The 12,699-nt window shown below is 49.8% G+C and overlaps 1 protein-coding gene across 2 annotated transcripts; it reads left to right on the top strand.

The window, feature by feature from the left end:
- Nucleotides 1-293: 293 nt before the first annotated feature.
- Nucleotides 294-12,252, top strand: LRRC40 (leucine rich repeat containing 40). Of its 2 annotated transcripts, none has more exons than XM_021535599.3 (15): nucleotides 294-456; nucleotides 1,691-1,872; nucleotides 2,139-2,212; nucleotides 2,899-3,028; nucleotides 3,375-3,498; nucleotides 3,736-3,878; nucleotides 4,417-4,589; nucleotides 5,356-5,446; nucleotides 7,593-7,638; nucleotides 8,351-8,459; nucleotides 8,957-9,064; nucleotides 10,123-10,233; nucleotides 10,988-11,065; nucleotides 11,241-11,426; nucleotides 12,063-12,252. In XM_021535599.3, exons 1-15 carry the CDS (start codon nucleotides 309-311, stop codon nucleotides 12,166-12,168), a joined length of 1,809 nt encoding a protein of 602 aa, XP_021391274.3. In that variant the 5' UTR covers nucleotides 294-308; the 3' UTR covers nucleotides 12,169-12,252. The 2 variants fall into 2 exon arrangements, with proteins under 2 accessions (XP_021391274.3, XP_085442202.1); XM_085586076.1 differs by lacking the exon at nucleotides 12,063-12,252 and adding an exon at nucleotides 11,806-11,957.
- Nucleotides 12,253-12,699: the final 447 nt, after the last annotated feature.

The raw sequence follows: 12,699 nt of genomic DNA, 5'->3' as shown, positions 1-12,699 counted from the left end.
TGGGCGCTCCCGGGGCTCCATTTCGGCACGGCGGGGCGGGAAATGGCGGCGCCGGCGCTGGGCCGGCTCCGCCCGCGGGGCGGGCGGGCGGCTCCGGCTGTGGGCGGCTCCGGCTGCGGGCAGCGCCTTCCCCGGCTCCGCGAGCGGCTGCGGGCGGCCCCGGCTGCGGGCAGCGCCTTCCCCGGCTCCGGCTGTGGGCAGCGCCTTCCCCGGCTCCGCGAGCGGCTGCAGCGCGGCCCCGGCTGCGGGCAGCGCCTTCCCCGGCTCCGCGAGCGGCTGCGGCGCGGCCGCGCTCGGGCTGTGTGGGGATGGCGGCGGCCCGGCGGGCGCGGGCGGGCGGAGGCGGCGCGGGGCCGGGGTTCGGGCGGGCGGCCGAGCCGGCGGTGCCGCGGGGGCTGCTGCGGCTGGCGCGGCGCAGCGGGCAGCTCAACCTGGCGGGACGCGGCCTCACCCACGGTGCGTGAGCGCAGCCGGCCCTGTTATCTGCTCGCTGTTATCTGTTTCTGGCGTGTTCCCGTCGGCTTGGTGTCGATACCGCTGCAAAAATGTCTCTGGAACGCAGTGGACTATAGGAGTTGGAGTGGAGTGACTAGAGGGATGTGTGTATTTTATATATATGTGTGAATGTATATGTATGTATCACAATGGATTGGAGAGTGACTACAGGGATGTGTGTATTTTATATATATGCCCGAATGTATATATATACATATATATTTATGTGTCACAATGGACTGGAGAGTGACTACAGGGATGTGTGTATTTTATATATATGCCCGAATGTATGTATATACATATATATATATTTATGAGTCACAATGGACTGGAGAGTGACTACAGGGATGTGTGTATTTTATATATATGCCTGAATGTATATATATATATATATATATTTATGTGTCACAATGGACTGGAGAGTGACTACAGGGATGTGTGTATTTTATATATATATGTGTGATTGCATATATATGTATCACAATGGATTGGAGAGTGACTATAAGGATGTGTGTATTTTATATATATGTGTGAATGTATATGTATGTATTGCAATGGATTGGAGAGTGACTATAAGGATGTGTGTATTTTATATATATGTGTGAATGTATATGTATGTATCACAATGGATTGGAGAGTGACTATAGGGATGTGTGTATTTTATATATATGTGTGCATCTATATATATACATTATATATATATGTGTCACAATGGACTGGAGAGTGGCTACAGGGATGTATTTTATATATATGTGTGAATGCATATATATGTATCACAATGGATTGGAGAGTGACTATAAGGATGTGTGTATTTTATATATATGTGTGAATGTATATATATACATTATATATATTTATGTGTCACAATGGACTGGAGAGTGACTACAGGGATGTGTGTATTTTATATATATGTGTGCATCTATATATATATTTATGTATATTGTGTATGTTTTTATATATGTACACACGAGATGGAAGCATACGGGCATACATTATATGTCTATGCCCGTATGCATCCGTATGTATTTATCTATTTCTATATATGCCATCCCCCAAGGCAGAAGGGTTGGAACTAGAGGGTCATTAAGGTCCCTTCCAGCCCACTCCATGGTTTTGCACACAAAAAGCCCTCTGACAGTGAAACTTCGCAGCAGACACCTGCGGCGTTCAGCTGACGGCTGTGTTTGTGCCGCAGTGCCCGAGCACGTGTGGAGGATCAACCTGGACACGCCGGAGGAAGCCCAGCAGAACCTGTCCTTCGGAGCTGCCGATCGCTGGTGGGAGCAGACGGACCTGACCAAGCTGATCCTGGCCTCCAACAAGCTGCAGAGCCTCTCGGAGGACGTGCAGCTGCTGCCTGCCCTCACCGTGCTGGATGTGAGTACGGGGATCCCTTGGTGCTCTGACTGTGCTTCCCTGTAGGACATGGGGAAACGTTGTCCTGGATCTTTGTTTTCCATTTCCCTGGTGTATTCATTTCACAGGGGCCTGGTGTGGCAGGATAAGGGGGAATGGCTTCGCACACTCCCAGAGGACAGGGAGAGATGGGATATTGGGGAGGAATTCTTATTGGTGGGGAGGCCTGAAAAAAGCCCCTCCGAGGTACAAATTAGTAACTGTGTCCTAAAACCTCTCTTTTCCAGGTGCATGACAATCAACTGACATCACTTCCTTCTGCTTTAGGGCAACTTGAAAATCTCCAGAAACTCGATGTCAGGTAGGGCCATGTTACAGAGCAAACGTGAGAAATGCTGCAGTGACTTTGGGGTGTGAGTGAGACATTGCAGGATAGCAAACTTTCTTTCAAAAACTTAAGTCCAGTTTACTCACTGTAGAATATTATTATATATTATATTATGTCATATTATCCATTTTGGATCAAGACTGGTGACCTTGGGTTTCTAGAAGTTGTTTTCACTGATATTCAAAGTTACAATTGTTTGGAAGGTGCAAAGAGTGATATTCTGAATAATGATACACAAAATATTTATTTACATTTATTTGCTTCAGTCTGGCAGTTCTGGGGATAAAACATTTCCAGTCATGAATAATGCACAGTGTAAATAACTGTGTAGATCTTGTTTGTGCTGGAAGGTTCAGAATCTTCTGTTTACTGGGGTAATTTTGTAAATTTGCGCACCAGGAGAGGTTATGCTATCACTGCGTGTGTGAAGTACATAAACAAAAAAACCTGAGATCCATCTGGAATGTTGTAAATTCAGAGTAGGATTAAAAGTCTTCTTGAACAAATAATAATAAATTGTTCCCAGGAACTAGGTTTTCCTTAGAGGTGGCAGTGTCCTAACCAGCAGGCTGTGGCACACAATGTTCTGTGTGCAGTTACATTCTTAAAAACTCCTGAGTGTTTTTCCTTTCCTTTTGTGTTCCATGTTTCCACCCCAGCCACAACAAACTGAGGAGCCTTCCCGAGGAGCTGCTGCAGCTGCCCCGCCTGAGGAGCCTCCTGGTGCAGCACAACGAGCTGAGCCAGCTGCCCGAGGGGCTGGGCCAGCTCCTCAGCTTGGAGGAGCTGGTAAAGCACAGCTTCAGACCTCTTTCTGTGTTGGGAAAGAGCTTAGCTGCTCGTTAAAAATCCCTGGGATTCAGTGGCAGAGCTTGGTGAATGCTGCAGTGGCTGCTCTAATGTCAGTTACTGCAGGGTGGGGTTTGGTTTTAGTTTGTTCTTGGTTTGACATATTTTGGGAAAGCTGAAATCCCCGGTGATCTGTCAGTCCTGGGGGAGTTGTTTCCTGTCTCACACTTGTGCCAGTTGTCAGCCATCTAATTTTACTGTTCTGCCACTAATTAACTTTGCACTAGCAGCACTCCTGGGATGTTTCAGACACCTCTCATGTCTCTCTCTCTGTTTCCATGTGCAGGATGTGTCCAACAACCAGCTCACAGCCATCCCCACCAGTTTTGCTCTGCTGGTGAACTTGGTGCGGCTCAACCTGGCCTGTAACCAGCTCAAGGAGCTGCCTGCAGATCTCAGTGCCATGAAAAGTAAATCACTTTCCTTGGGTTATTAAATGGCAAACGGCCAGTGCTGTGCTTATGTTCAGCAACGCAGAGCAGGTTTTAAAATAGACCCTTAAAGAGTTACTATTCCCTCAAGAAAATTTAGAATTACTTCTAGAATCTGTTTGGCAAAATGTTGTGTTTATTTTAAATTAAACCCAAGGACAATTATGCTGTTATCTTTTCCTCTTTCTGTTTGTCACTGGACATCAATTTCCACAGGCTTGAGACAACTGGATTGTACCAAAAATTACCTGGAAACAGTACCTCCTAAATTAGCAACCATGGCATCCCTGGAGCAGCTTTACCTGAGGAAAAACAAACTGCGTTCCTTGCCAGAGCTTCCCTCCTGCAAGTTGCTGAAGGTGAGCTTGGAATGGCTGCTCTGCTGGAAATGCATTTGCTGTAAACTTTGAAATAAGGACAGTTACTTTAAACACCAGCTTTTTTTTTTTTTTGAGAGGTGCTGTGATCAAAACCAGATGACAGCTCTGTGTTTAGAACTCTGTTTAACGTGCAGCTTCTCTTCCTGCCCTCATTATTCAACCTTTTGAAAGATGAGTTTGCAGGACTTTCCAGATTTGGAAAATAAAAAGTGTTTAGGAGAGGAATGACTGAAAGCTGGATCTATTATTGCCTGCAGCAGTTATTTTTTATTCTGGGGACTTTTTCTGGATAAATTCACTTTGTTCATTATAATTTTTTCTTCATAACTACGGAGTAAATACACTGTTTTTCCTCTTAACATAATCCAGTTATATCCAGATATTTTGTAGGCAGATGAAAGGGAATCAAGATGTCCATATTCTCCACATCATCATACTGATGACTGCTGATGTCACTATTTAGGAGATAAATTATGAAGTCATTTTAGCCCAGTTGTGGTGCTCTTTGTTCCCATAGGAGTTACACGCGGGGGAGAATCAGATTGAAATCCTGAATGCAGAGAATCTGAAACAGCTGAGCTCCCTGTGTGTGCTGGAGCTCAGGGACAACAAGATCAAGGTGGTGCCCGAGGAGATCACGGTGCTGCAGAAGCTGGAGAGACTCGACCTGGCCAACAATGACATCAGTAGGTAATAGTGGCACCTGGGCTGGGGCTGGGTGGTGGCAGCTCCTTCCTTCCCTGGCATGGGCACTTCAGGAATGACTCGGGAAATGAAGGAGCCCTCTGTGTGTTGTGGGATTGCTGAAATCAAACTGGGACTTTTGAAATGTTCTGTGTTCTGCCTGCGGCTTAGGTGTGACTTGGGAGTGCTGTGAGGAGCAGCTGAGGGAGCTGAGGGGGCTGGAGAATCCCTGAGGAGCTGGGAAGGGGCTGGAGAATCCCTGAGGAGCTGAGAAGGGTCTGGAGAATCCCTGAGGAGCTGAGGGGGCTCAGCCTGGAGCAAAGGAGGCTCAGGGCCCTTGTGGCTCTCACAGCTCCTGCCAGGAGGGGACAGCCGGGGGGTCGGGCTCTGCTCCAGGAACAGGGACAGGAGGAGAGGGAACGGCCCCGGGCTGGGCCAGGGCAGCTCAGGGGGACTCCAGCAGGAATTTCCCCATGGAAAGGATGCTCAGGCCTTGGCAGGGGTTGCACAGGGGGCTTTGGAGTGCCCATCCCTGGAGGTGTCCAAGGAAGGGCTGGAGGTGTCACTCAGAGCCTGGGCTGGGGACAAGGTGGGGATTGGGCAGAGCTTGGACTTGATGGTCTGGGTGAACTTTTCCAACTTAAATTAATCTGGGATCCTTCATCTTTTCCTTTGAACCTGAGCTTCAGGTTCCTCTCTGACCAGCCACTGCACATTCTTCAGCAGTTGTTTTGGAGCTGCTTTGGAATCAATCAGTTGTTCCCCTCTGCAGGTTGCCTTACACCCTGGGGAACCTCCCTCAGCTGAAATTCCTGGCCTTGGAGGGAAATCCTTTGAGAACCATTCGGAGAGACCTGCTGCAGGTGAGCACTGGGGTTTGGCTGTGTGTGTGGACATCTGCACAGGAAGGACCTGGAGCTGCTGGAGAGGGTCCAGAGGAGGCACCAGGACGGTCCCAGGGATGGAGCTCTGCTGGGAGGAGAGGCTTGGAGAGCTGGGATTGTTCATCTGGAGAGGAGAAGCTTTGGGGTGGCCTCAGTGTGGCCTTGCAGGGCCCGAAGGAGCTGCAGGAAAGATGGAGAGAGACTTTGGACAAGGGGCAGGGATGAATGGGATATTGGGAAATTAGGAATTGTTCCCTGGGAGGGTGGGCAGCCCTGGCACAGGTGGCCAGAGCAGCTGTGGCTGCCCCTGGATCCCTGGCACTGCCCAAGGCCAGGCTGGACACTGGGGCTGGAGCTCCTGGGACAGTGGGAGGTGTCCCTGCCATGGCAGGGGTGGCACTGGGTGGGCTTTAAGGTCTTGTTTTAATGAAGGATCTAGGATTCAGTGCTCTGTTCTCTTGTAGGGAGGCAGCAAGGAGAGGGTGTGAGTTATTCCAGGAATCCTTAGGGCAGCAGGGAGGCTGGAGCATGGGCACCACTCCTGCTACACAATTCCCTGTGATTTTTTCCCTGGCAGGCCCCTCTTGTCAGTGGTGCTGTACATTCCTACTTCTGTGCCTTTGCCAGACTTGTAAAATCAATGTTCCCAAAGCACTGGGATGCTCCAAAAATAAGCAGAGCTGACAAGGCTGTGTTGCAATGAAATCTGTAACATCTGTCAGGAGAGGGAAACCCTCGTGTGCCTGGCTGGGGGAGCAGAGTGTGCCCTGAGTTAATGAGCACTTGTCCAAAGTGCTGCTGGAAAGGAGTCTGAGTCAGGAGTTCTGCTGTTCTCTGAATGACTGAGGATTTGCTGCTTCAGCTGCAATTGTCACTCCTGGGCTGTGTTTCCCACCCGGGGCAAAGGCCAGGCATGAGGAGCCCGTCAGGCCATGCTCTGTTTGTGCTCCCTGGATCCATCACCAACACTCTAAATTCATGTGGCTGCAATTTTCTCTGCCTGGCTGGGCTTTTTCCACTTGATTTAGAGGAGCAATTGGTGGAGGAGCATTAGGGCTCCCTAGGCACTGCTTGGAGCAGGTGCATAGTGAGATAAACGATTGGGGTGAGTGCAGAGAAGCAGCAGATTCTTCTCTTCCCTTCTCCAGCCCTGCCCAGCTCACCTTGTCTTCCTCAGGCCTCTCATTCCAGTCTCAACCCATTCCTGGCTCTTGATGAATTTCCAGTTGATTTCTGGTAAATCCTGGTCTGTTTTTGCTAACTCCCATGCCATTACTTGGCTCTGGAGCTTTACCCTGCTCTCTGCTTTCCTTCCCACACATCTGTTACTGAGATTTCAGTTTGACCTTCACCTTTCCCTCGCAACTTCCCAGCTGTTGGCTTCCCTTGCCATGCTCCTGCCTGTCTCCTTGTGGCAATTCCCTCCTTTCCAACATCCACATTCCCTTTATGCCTCTGTGCTCATCCAGTCTCCTAGGCTGTGTCAGCTGGAGAGAGAAATGTTCATTCACATCCAGCACTTTAGGTCAGTCCCTGCTTCTGAAACCTGTAAAATCATCCCCCAAACGTGCCTTTCTCCTAAAACAAACAGTGCAGAGGAGACTGGGCTTCACTGCCCACAGGTTTGTGCAGGTGGCAGCTGTGTCTGACCACTGGGAGTTGCTGTGAGAGGACTGAGGGAAATCTTTGGAGCTGTTAAAAATCCCTGCGAATGATGCAGACTGCCATGGTTTTCCCAGAGTTTATGATTTGGCCCGTAATAAAGTAGCAAAACAATGAGCAATCAGCTTCACTGACAAACTGTAAATGTGCTCTCCACAGCAAATTGTGCTGGAGCTTTATAAAGGGAAAATTAAGCTCATTGCAACTTTTTAACTTGCTCTTGGAAGTGGCAGAAATCTTCACGTAAAGAGCTACAAAAGTGCAGCCTGAGGCTGTGATGCAGGATCAGAAATGTTTAGCTGGAATAAATAAAGTGATAACTAAGCAAGTTCCCAAGCTGCTGTGGGTTTTTAGTCAGGAGTGCTGTGGGCTCCACCTGTGTGCTGGCATTGTCCCTCTGCATTGTTCCCCCAGCTGCACAGATACTGCTGACTGACTTGGGGTTTGTTTATTTATTTTAAAGAAAGGCACCCAGGAACTGCTGAAGTATCTGAGAAGCAAAATCCAAGGTATGTTGCTTTCTTCCACTTCATTTTAAAGAGAATATTCTAAGAAATTAAAGTAAATTAGAATTTAGGGAAGATGGTTGTTTAAATACAGGTCCCCCCAGTTATGCTGCACTAGTAATTTCCTTTGCTCAACAGTTTGCTGTGATACTTCAGTTTCTTATCCTGTTAGCTAATACTGAATAATAAACATTCTGAATTGAGGATTATCCTTCACAAATCCAGACTCACATTGCTCAGCTGGATGGGAATTCCCATTTCAGGTGTGCAGGAGCTTTTTCATGTGGATTGTGGGGAGTAATCGGAAGGAACTTAATAGAGGAGGGTTTGTAAACATTAATGCTTTAACTGAAATTGTGGTCAGATGTGCCAGTGTGGCTAAAGCTGCTCTAGGCCATCATTTCCAGTCAGAATTCCCTGGTTTTTGTAGTTTGCAGCTCCCTACCCCACGGAGCAGAGCCTCACAGAATCACATCTCCAGTGCTCCCTGCCCTGCTTGGCAAAGTCCAGGTCAACCCTTCTCCCTCCTTCACCCTCAAAGAACCCCCAAATGCAAGATGGTAAAAAACCTTTATTAGGAAATGGTTGAAATAATCTGAATTTGATGATCTTGAGTCGAGCCACAGTAGAGCAGGATTAGAGGGGGGTGGTGGCAGCTGCCTGGGGCCACCCAGAGCAGCTCAGCTGTGTCCCTGCACCCCTCTGGTGTCCCCAGATGATGGACCTGGCCCCAATGAAGAGCCTCCTGTGACAGCCATGACTCTTCCCAGCCAGTCCAAGGTCAACATCCACGCCATAACCACACTGAAATTATTGGAATACAGGTATTTGGGAATATTGCCCATTCCTGAAGCTGTAAGAACACTGTCCTATTTTATGTGTGTGGGATTTTTTCCCCACTTTTATTATACACCAAGCTGTCCACAAAAAAACCTGCTGCACGTGGGCATTTTCCCCTTTACTGCTTCCTGTGCTTGGGAATGGGCAGATTTAGATTGTGGGGTTTGAATTATTTTTTGTATTATCAGATATTCTGCAGTAACTCATTGAAGTGCTGAATCCCAGCAGGTGCTTTTAGTACCTTTGAGGCTCTTTATGATTTTCACTGGGTCCGGGCAGTGCCTGCTCAGTTATTGCTTAAAGGGACCTGGAAGTGTTGGGAAAGGGGAAAAAATCCTGTTTGGTGACCTGGTGGGCATGGGGCAGCACTGGGGGTTTTCTGCAGCTGTTCCCTGTGCTCTGCTCTTCATCTTCTCTAGAAGAAGGTGGAAGTGCCTGTTGATTAGCAGGCAGTGGCTAATTGGTGTCACTCCTGTCCCAGTGACAAGCAGGCTGCCGAGATCCCCGAGGCCGTGTTCGATGCCGTGGGCGCCAATCCCGTGGCCACCGTGAACTTCAGCAAGAACCAGCTCAGGGAGATCCCCCCAAGGTAGGAAGGGGAAGGCCATTCCCAGCTGGGATTTGCTCTTCTGCCTTTGTTCTTGCCCTGATCTGCACGCAGATGCCAGTGTGGGGAGGCACTCGTGTGCAGGTGGGGCTGTGGGGCCAGCCATGGCCAAGGAAAAGCTTTCCCTGGCACTGCTGGGAGCCAGTAATCCCTCTGTGTCAGGAGGAAGGTTGCTGTATCTCTGGGAGCCCCAAAAAAATCATCCCCAGTGGTTTTTGAGGACTGTTTATTCCCAAGTGTGCTGAACACTGAACCTCTGGCACAGACAGCTCGGGCAGGTGCAATCCCAGAGGGACAAAAAGGCTTCTAGGAACTCAATTTTGGGAGCTGCTGCTTGTGAATCCCATGCTGTGTCACTGTGTGAGGGCTGCTGAATTCCGTGGGATAGGTGTAGGGGAGTGTGCAGCTGCCTGAGAATTCCATTCCATGCCAATCCAGACAGGAGACAGGAGAATTTTCTCATGTAATTTCCTCTTGTTTCAGGGCTAAGCCAGAGATTCTGTTTGAGGGATTCATCAGAGAACTTTTTGAGCTGTGAAAACCTTTACACCAAAGTGTGTTAGTACAATAAATAACCTTCTGCAAGCAGCAGCAGGTACTCCCAGAGTCTGTAACAGCACAACAGGGGAGCAGAAACAAAAAATGAGAAAAAAGAAAGATTTTTGGTCAGGTTTTTTGGCTGCAGAAGAAGATGGGTAAAGTCTGTGTTAAAACATGTCCAGGGCAGGAGGTGGCAGTGATGTCACCTGTGCCGTGGTCTCTGAAACAGCTCCTGACTGCATTTGCTGAGGAGGCTTTGGTAGCAATGTTTGTGAGAGAAAATGCAATCTGGTGACTGCAGATAAATTATTTGGGCTTTGCCTTACCCCACATGTAAGGCTGAAAGAGCAGCAGCTCTCACAGGTGACATTGATGATCTCCCCAAAATCCCTTCAGAAAAAACCACGTGTCCTTGATTTGTAGAATAAACCAGGTTTTCTAATAACTTCCAAAGCAACCACGAGCTTCCACAGTGAGAGCATCTTCCTTTTGTGCTTCAGGCTCGTGGAGCTGAAAGACTCAGTTTGTGATGTCAGCCTGGGCTTCAACAAAATCTCCTGCATTTCCTCGGAGCTGTGCCTGCTCCAGAAGCTGACACATTTGGATCTCAGGTTGGTGATGTGTGTTGCACTTCCTTGCCTGGGAACGTCTCTGCCTGCCTCCCTAAAGCAGCCATCTGTTCCAGTGGGATGGCAGCACTGAAATCATCTCTCACTCCCAAAATCTCTCCGTGCCAGAGCCAGAATAGGACGTGGCCTAAATTTGGGCCTTGCTTAAAGAAGACACAAAAAGAAATGGACCATTTCTGAGACCTGCTGGAGGAGAGATCCTGCCTCACTCAGAGAAGGGTTCTGAGATGTTGCTATCTCAAAACACTCCCACTACACCCCAGAAGAAAACCACACCAAAATATCCTGGGAATTAGGACAGGGAAGGTGCAGATTTTGTTGCACTGCTGGAAGGAGAAGCAAAAGATGGTTCCTTGTTGTCACCTTGCCTCCTCTGATTCCTGAGAAATGCTCCTGGATCGGGATTAGCTCAATCCATTAATTTTGGGGGTCTTTGGAGTGACCTGATGGATTCACTTTGGCTCCAGGGTCTTGGCACCTTTGATAAGCTTTTCCCTGGGAACAAGCTGCTAAATTTCCAGTCAGGTGTGTGCAGTTGGTGGCTGCTTGGGAATACTTGTGAATCTTTAGGGGACAGGCTTTGAGTGTCCTTCTGGAAGAAATGGGAATCCCTGGCATGTTCTTGCCCCTGTTATGAGGCAGTGAGCTGGCCTCAGACTCTGTAGCTGATCTGGGAATTCTCAACCAAACCCTGACTAAGTTTAGTGCTTGTTGTTTTTCCTTTCTTTGATAACAGAAACAATGTTCTGACAGCCTTGCCTGAGGAAATGGAGGCACTGAAAAGACTGCACACAATAAATCTTGCTTTTAACAGGTGAGTAACTCTTTAGATTTTTTAAAATACCATAATAAAAAGAGCTGGGCTGAGTTTGACACAATTTTCCTTTGATGTGAGAACAAGGAGGCACTTCAATGAGCTGGGAGCTCCCATGAAGTGCTGCTCTTTTGAATGCCCTGTTCCTGACTATCCCTCCTTTCTCTTCCTGAAGATTTAAGGTGTTTCCCAGTGTCCTGTATCGCCTCCCAGCCCTGGAGACCATCCTGCTCAGCAACAACCAGGTGGGATCCATCGACCCTGTGCAGCTGAAGGGGCTGGACAAGCTGGGGACGCTGGACCTGCAGAACAATGACCTCCTCCAGGTGCCCCCAGAGCTGGGCAACTGTGAGAACCTCAGGTGTGTGGGGCCAGGGGGCCTGCTTATAAACACATTTGCTGCCTAAGTTCTTCAGGGAGTGTTTGCCAGAGGAAAAAACACCCTTTGGCAGGGGGTTTGGTTTGCCCAAAAAAGGTCTCTCTGGCCATCTGTAGAACAGGGCAATTTCTTCCATAATCTCTTCCCTAATTCCTCAATTTTGCAGAGAATGGTGGGAGTTGTTTCATCAATTAGGACTGATGTTGAGGGTCTGGGGGTTGTGTGAAGCTCGTGGTGGAGCCTTAGGGGGAGGCATTTGCTGTGCTCCCAGTCACGCTGCTGGTGCAGGGAGGTCAGACCAGCTGACCCCACTGCTCCCTTCTGGCCTGAGCCACTCTGGAATTCTGTGTCTGTATTCCAGAAGTTCTCTCCTCGCTGCTCCTGGCAGAGGCTGAAGGAGTGGGCTGTGTGCTACACCCCCCCTGATTCATCAGCACGAATTAAAACTCGGCTGTGTCAAAGCTCAGCTGCTGAGAACGGGGGAAGCAGAAACCCAAACTCCTTTAGCAACACAGAAGGGGCACTCCCCAGGAATTTCAAAGGCCTCAGAAAGCTGCGTGCAGCAGAGTGTGTGGGGGTACAAGGAGATTTATCCCAGTAACTGATCCCTGTTTGCAGGAGCCTGCTGCTGGAAGGGAACCCGTTCCGCACGCCCCGCGCCGCCGTGCTGGCCAAGGGCACGGCTGCCGTGCTGGAGTACCTGCGGAGCCGCATTCCCTCCTGAGCCCGGGCATCCTCCTGAGCCCTGGGCATCCTCCTGAGCCCTGGGCATCCTCCTGGGCCCTGGGTATCCTCCTGGGCCCTGGGCATGCCCTCCTCAGCCCTGAGCCCTGGCCATTCCCACCTGAGCCTGGCATGGCCAAGGGCACAGCTGCCGTGCTGGAGTACCTGCGGAGCCGCATTCCCTCCTGAGCCCTGGGCATCCTCCTGGGCCCTGGGCATCCTCCTGAGCCCTGGGCATCCTCCTGGGCCCTGGGCATCCTCCTGGGCCCTGGGCATCCTCCTCAGCCCTGGGCATCCTCCTGAGCCCTGGCCATTCCCACCTCAGTCCTGAGCCTGGTGATTCCCACTTCAGCCCTGGCCAAGGGCACAGCTGCACTGCTGGAACACCTGCAGAGCCACATTCCAGCAGCACAGGAGCAGCCAGGTACCCCCTGTCCCACCAGCACCACTGGGCTCCACTGCTTCCATCCTGCTCCTGGCTGGGAGTCTGCCCAGTGATAAGAGCCCAGCTGTGGAACATTCCCTGCCCTCT

The sequence above is a fragment of the Lonchura striata genome, chromosome 8 (genome assembly GCF_050655825.1).
Source record: "Lonchura striata isolate lonStrDom1 chromosome 8, ASM5065582v1, whole genome shotgun sequence".
Lineage (NCBI taxonomy): Eukaryota > Metazoa > Chordata > Aves > Passeriformes > Estrildidae > Lonchura > Lonchura striata.
The sequence above is the reverse complement of the archived record's forward strand: the minus strand, read 5'-3'. Positions and strand labels throughout refer to the sequence as shown.